Here is a 5,848-nt window from a genome sequence, read left to right as displayed (position 1 = left end):
CTTGTGCCCAATAATGCATAATTTCATTTGATAAACACGTTTAGATTGAATGGTAATTTATAATCAGTCACAAGAACGTCGAATCTGAATCACTTGAAAAAACACGGGGGTGCTTAACTTTTTTCCAGGTGTATAAATTATTAAAGGCTCTTATGCTATAGTTAGAAAGCCTAATAAATTATGATAGTTATAAGACAATGTATGCTTTTTATGTGAGTTATTATTATGAGTTTTTAGGGACATTATTTAATTAAATAAAAATTACTTAGTGTACTTGTACCAAGAGTATCAAAAAAAAGTAGGCTTAAATTTTATCAGCAACCATCAGCAAGAAAAAAAAAATGTTACAGGTGATATATTACTTGTTTTTCAGCTATATTCTGTATTTATTATTATAAAAGTAACCAAAATATAAAAATTAAAAACTTGTTAGGTTTGAATAGGTAAGATAATGAAAAATAATAATAATAGAAATTCTTCACGAGGTATGCTTGCGAGTAGCTCATGTGTTATGTCCTTCAATACGGTAATGTGAGCTATGCATTTTCTGAGTGATTCACAACTTGTGTAGCAGAATTATTAGTTAGACACAGGTAAAAGTGCAATAAAACAATAATATTGAGTATAAACAGATGTATAATGTTATGAGCTATAAGCTATTTAGGATAAACAATTGCAATCATTCTAGAATGAAAAAAGGGTAATCTTAATATGAATCACTTTGCACTCAAAGCAGACAACACTCTGATTCCATTTATTCATGGACAAATATTTAGTAAAAATATTTAAGTAAAAAAATATATTTTGTGTACAAAAACTTGTAATGTTTATTGAAAGTATTACTAATGATATAATTATTCTGACTATTATTCTTGTCTTTATTATGTGTATTATTATTTTCACAATGTTTCAACCAGTGAATTCTCTGCCTGTTGTTAGGTGTTATATCAGACATTTTGTATGCATCACAACCAGAATTCAAACCCTTGAACCTGTGATCCCAAATATGGGCACTCTAACCACTGATAGCTTTATAAGTTGTTTTGGTTTTATCTAGCCAGCTCATGTGGGAATACTTAATGCTTCTTTGGGCTTTTCTTTAGCCATTTAAGAATAATAATTTAGTTGAATGTAATCGATTAATAAAGCCAACAATTAATTGATTAGCAGCTCTAGTTTTAATATTTCATTACTTATCTGAAACTTGAAACTGGTAGAGTTTGGGAAACTTGAAGTGTACATTTTTATCATAGTGGTACAAAATTTCAAATGCACATGTTGTTAATATCACACTTTTCAAGTCTAAAACAAAGGTTTTATAACTCGGAGCCATTATGAACCCAAGTATTGTATTTCACTCTTGGACAAATTGTGAGGTCTGTTTCGAGTGCATGAAAGTTAAGCGAGAATATTGATGAGTTATATTATTTTTAAGCAGAGTGAGATAATTACTATTTATCTTGATTTTAATACTAAAGATAATTTTTATTGCATCATTTCTTCCAACAAAAAGGCTTAGTACATGATGCTATTAGGCCTACTATTAGTATATGTATAAAAACTGGCTTTCATGTCAACAGTCATGTGTGACAATGTAGTAAATAGCAACATTATATAGTTGTTTTTATCTTAGTACTAGTGTAAGTACCCGGCTTCACTCATGTTATTAGGTTGATAGTGTGTGTATTCTGAACCCATTTTAGCATAAAAGTATGACCTATATACTTTTGTTGCTAAGCAACATGACATAAAAGCCACTGTTGGAACACATTGTTACCCAAATGCACTGGCTTTTCTATATATTAGAAGTTGATATATAAGGAACTACTTCTTTCCTATGTGGTTTTTTGCTAGTTTGCCTCATTAAAAATAATTTACCGACATTTGATTGCCTCAACTTCACTTTTCTGCCTCTTTTTTGGGTCAAGCTTGATTTCACAAAGTTTATTTATTTATTTCAGTTAGTTATCAAATGTGAGGTTAGGGTATACTATGGGTTGGGGTTGAGGCAGTAGTACTTGCCCTGTCGTTTTTGACGGGCTATAGGCTAGTCCCAAAATAGTTAAAACTACACTAAGATATCCCATAATAGTTAAAACTACACTATAACATCCTATAATAGTTACAAACTACTGTATAACAACCCATAATAGGTAAAACACACTATAACATCCCATAATAGTTTTGTTGCTGAGCTACGACATATATTGTTGATCATTACCAAAAAAAGGAGCATGAAAGCTTTCACAACAGTATAACATCCCATTTTTTGCCTCTTTGTTGGTCAAGCTTGATTTTGCAAAATTTATTTATTTTTATTTGGCTAAGAAATGTGAGGTTAGGATGTACTATGGGGTGAGGTGGTAGTATTTGCCACGTCATTTTTGACAGGCTATATGCTGATAATAATTTAAAACCACCATAACATCCAATAGTTGTTCAAAAATCACTCTATAACATTCCATAATCGTTAAACAACAACTATAATAGCCCATAATAGTTTAAAAACACACTATATATAACACCATAACATCCAATAGTAGTTCAAAAACCACTCTATAACATTCCATAATAGTTAAACAACAACTCTATAATAGCCCATAATAGTTTAAAAAACACTATATATAACACCATAACATCCAATAGTAGTTCAAAAACCACTCTATATCATTCCATAATAGTTAAACAACAACTCTATAATAGCCCATAATAGTTAAACAACAACACTATAATAGCCCATAATAGTTAAACACTATAACATCCTATAATAGTTAAAACCAATCTATAGTATCCCATAATAGTTAAAATTACTCTATAACATCCCATAATAGTTAAAAACTACTCGATAACATCCCGTAATAGTTAAAACACTAACATTTCATGGAGGACACATTTCTTTTCTATGTAGTGTTTCGCAAAAAAAATTTGCATGTACGAACGTAGACAAGTAATAATACCCAGGTGTATACCCTCAAGGTCCACTTAGTATGTGTGCAAAATTTAAGGTTTCTTGGTTCTTTCCTTTTGCATTTATGGCAGTTACACACAGACACACCCTTTTATTATTATAGATAAATCATAAATTGATAAAGAAAATCAATTGTTTTGTTTTAAAAGGTCCTATAATTATCGTGCCATGTGCCAGAGGTGGCATTGTACCAGCTATTGTGTTGCAAAGGGTTAAACTAATTAATATTTAGTTTTAGACTAATTTTTAATAAGTATTATTGAAAATTTGAGTACTTTTGTAGCAAACCAATAGTATGAAGTCACATAGAAATTAAACATATGTAGATGGGTCTTTCGGTGTTATCCGATAGTTTACATGTAACTACACCTTTTTTGGCATTGAAAACACTTTTCAAAGGAAATTTTTCATATTTTGATTGCTCTCCTGAAAAACTTCTTTTATAAACATAAATAATTTCTTTGTTATATTTAACATCGGGCTATATCATAAAAAAGTACAGATTTATTTGCTTTCTGAAGAATTTGCCAATAACAAAAGATAGGCACAAGCTTGAAATGTATGTTTTTCATTTAATTTAGGGAGTTTCTTAAGCAGTGTTTTGTAAGTCAGTGTAGGAGAAATTGACCTTTTACAGTATTATGCCTATCAAAATTTTTTAATGAGGCAAAATTACTTAGTATTTTTTATGTTCAGTTATTATCCTGCCATCTGGTCAGTTTTTTTTAATAAACATATAACATTATTATTTTTATACTTGTAAATGTGAGAGTAAATAATAAAATTGTCTTAAACTTTTTGAAATATTTTACAGATACTGAACGTTTTAAAGTCATTACAGGTACAAAATAGACATGGCTGACACCCAAAATATCTATTTAAGCTATTTTATCGCTGAAATGCATAGAGTATGAATAACATTGAAAACCTGACATTTAAATAGGTAATAAAGGCTTAAAGATGGAATGTTTTATGTATATATATATATATTTATTTATTTACTGAAATGAAATTTTTTTATTATAAAATGATAAAACTTTTGTTTTGTTGTGTACAGTAAGGTAAACTTTAATTAATAGTAACTGTTATCTTTTGCAGGCAAACATGTTAAATGTGGTTTTGTAAAACGTTTCATTTTTCATTTCTAAAATAGCTTCAAATGAATGAGGGGAAGAATGGAATACAGAGAAATTTCCATCGCAGTTGGAGCCCCGGGCACATTCCACAATTCAAAAATGTTCTTTCTGTTGAAACAAACTGGTCCAGCTCATCAGACACTGACTCTGACTGATCTTTTTGTTTTCTATTTTGCTTGTTGTTTGGTATAATAACTTCTTACATGTACTTTTGTTTCCATCTTTTCAAGGTGTATTATACTAGGGAAACAAAAGTTTTTCATTGTGATACTTCAGTCAGAAGTTCAACAAAATTCCTGTTGTAAGGCTTAGCAAATAGAATAATGCTTACTTTTATTTCACTGATGTAACCCTTAAACTGTTACTTGTATTTTTAAATTCTTTTTAAGGTTGTTTCGTGTACATGAAAAGTTTAAAAAATCTTAATATGAAAACTGTAAAATAAAAGGTTTTTGAGACATACCATTTGTCAAGAGTTAAAACAGTGACAAATATGCAGTTGCTGTTTTATGTACACATATGGTGATACATAACGGAAAATTACTTCATTAGTGTGAGGCTATACATACATAAGACAGTTTTATCAATCAATTAGCAAAGTAAACATTTCACAGTTATTTACAATCTGGAAGTGTTTGTTAATTACAAAATTTTTTTTCTATGGTAAGAAACAAAAAAAATTTTATGTCTGACATTCCATAGAAAGATTTTATTTCACAAAACATAATATTTCTCACCTACATGAGACAGTTATTTTTTGGTTGTCTTTCTGTAGTCTGGAAAATAAATTAATAAATTTCTATCATGGTAAGTAAGTATTGTGAGTTGACAATCACATCTTTCTTGCAGCTCTGAGTGAAACATCATTTAATTTGAAAAATATAATGATTAAGAGTGTAGAAATGAATTAATTAAACAAAACAATACATATAACAATTTAAGTTACTAACAAGCAACCAAATAGATCATCAATCAGTTCACAAATTTGCTAAAAAATCATTAAAACAGTAAAGAATGCAATAGATAATAAGCTAAACTTAGCATTCACGTAAGAATCCAAGCAGATACACAAAAATCTAACGTTTAAATAAAATTGAAGATAGAATACAAAAGAGAAACTATCCCCACCTCAAAAAAGGCAGACAGGAGAGGAAAATTCAGGTTGAAACAAGACAAAAGCACAGGCAATATAGACTAGGTAAAAAACCAATCTGGTTCTTTATCATTCATATGAGTGCAAAAATTGGTAAAATCCCAGTTTGAAACATAGCAAGTTGCATACAATTGGTTAAAGGTAAACTTATTATTTACAGTCTTAAACATTCATGAAAAAAAAATCCACACAAGCATCATTGCACAGTCTTGTAAAGTGTGGCCCCAGTGGCACAGCGGTATGTCTAGAATCTGGGTTTCGATATCCGTGGTGGGCAGAGCACAGATAGCCCATTGTGTAGCTTTGTGCTTAATTACAAACAATCTAAAGTGGGCTTACATAAAACTGAACGCAAACATAAAATTACGGTTTTAAAGCAGTCCTGGTTTATAGTCAAAGCTTCAGTAAGTTTTGGTTAGGAATACCTGTGTGTTTACCTAGATTTTCAAAATAATAATAAAGTAGTTGAATATAATTAAACCTGACATTTTCCTGAAGTAAAGCAATATTGAAAACTCATTTTCAGAACGTAGCAGCCCGTTCATTTTTTCGTCCATAATTTAAGTCTGTATATGTTTCTTTTGGTTTTAA

At 29.7% G+C, this 5,848-nt stretch overlaps 1 protein-coding gene across 1 annotated transcript in view; it reads left to right on the top strand.

Moving 5' to 3' along the window:
- Positions 1–4,703, top strand: part of LOC106465239 (vasculin-like protein 1) — a 59,762-nt gene extending 55,059 nt beyond the window's left edge. Inside the window, exon 12 of the mRNA XM_022393112.1 lies at positions 4,122–4,703. Coding sequence (XP_022248820.1) covers positions 4,122–4,259 — 138 coding nt within the window. The 3' untranslated portion in view covers positions 4,260–4,703. The remainder of the gene's footprint in view (positions 1–4,121) is intronic.
- Positions 4,704–5,848: the final 1,145 nt, after the last annotated feature.

This window comes from Limulus polyphemus, unplaced genomic scaffold, assembly GCF_000517525.1.
Source record: "Limulus polyphemus unplaced genomic scaffold, Limulus_polyphemus-2.1.2 Scaffold1881, whole genome shotgun sequence".
NCBI classification, from domain to species: domain Eukaryota; kingdom Metazoa; phylum Arthropoda; class Merostomata; order Xiphosura; family Limulidae; genus Limulus; species Limulus polyphemus.
This window is presented reverse-complemented; position numbering and strand designations above follow the sequence as displayed.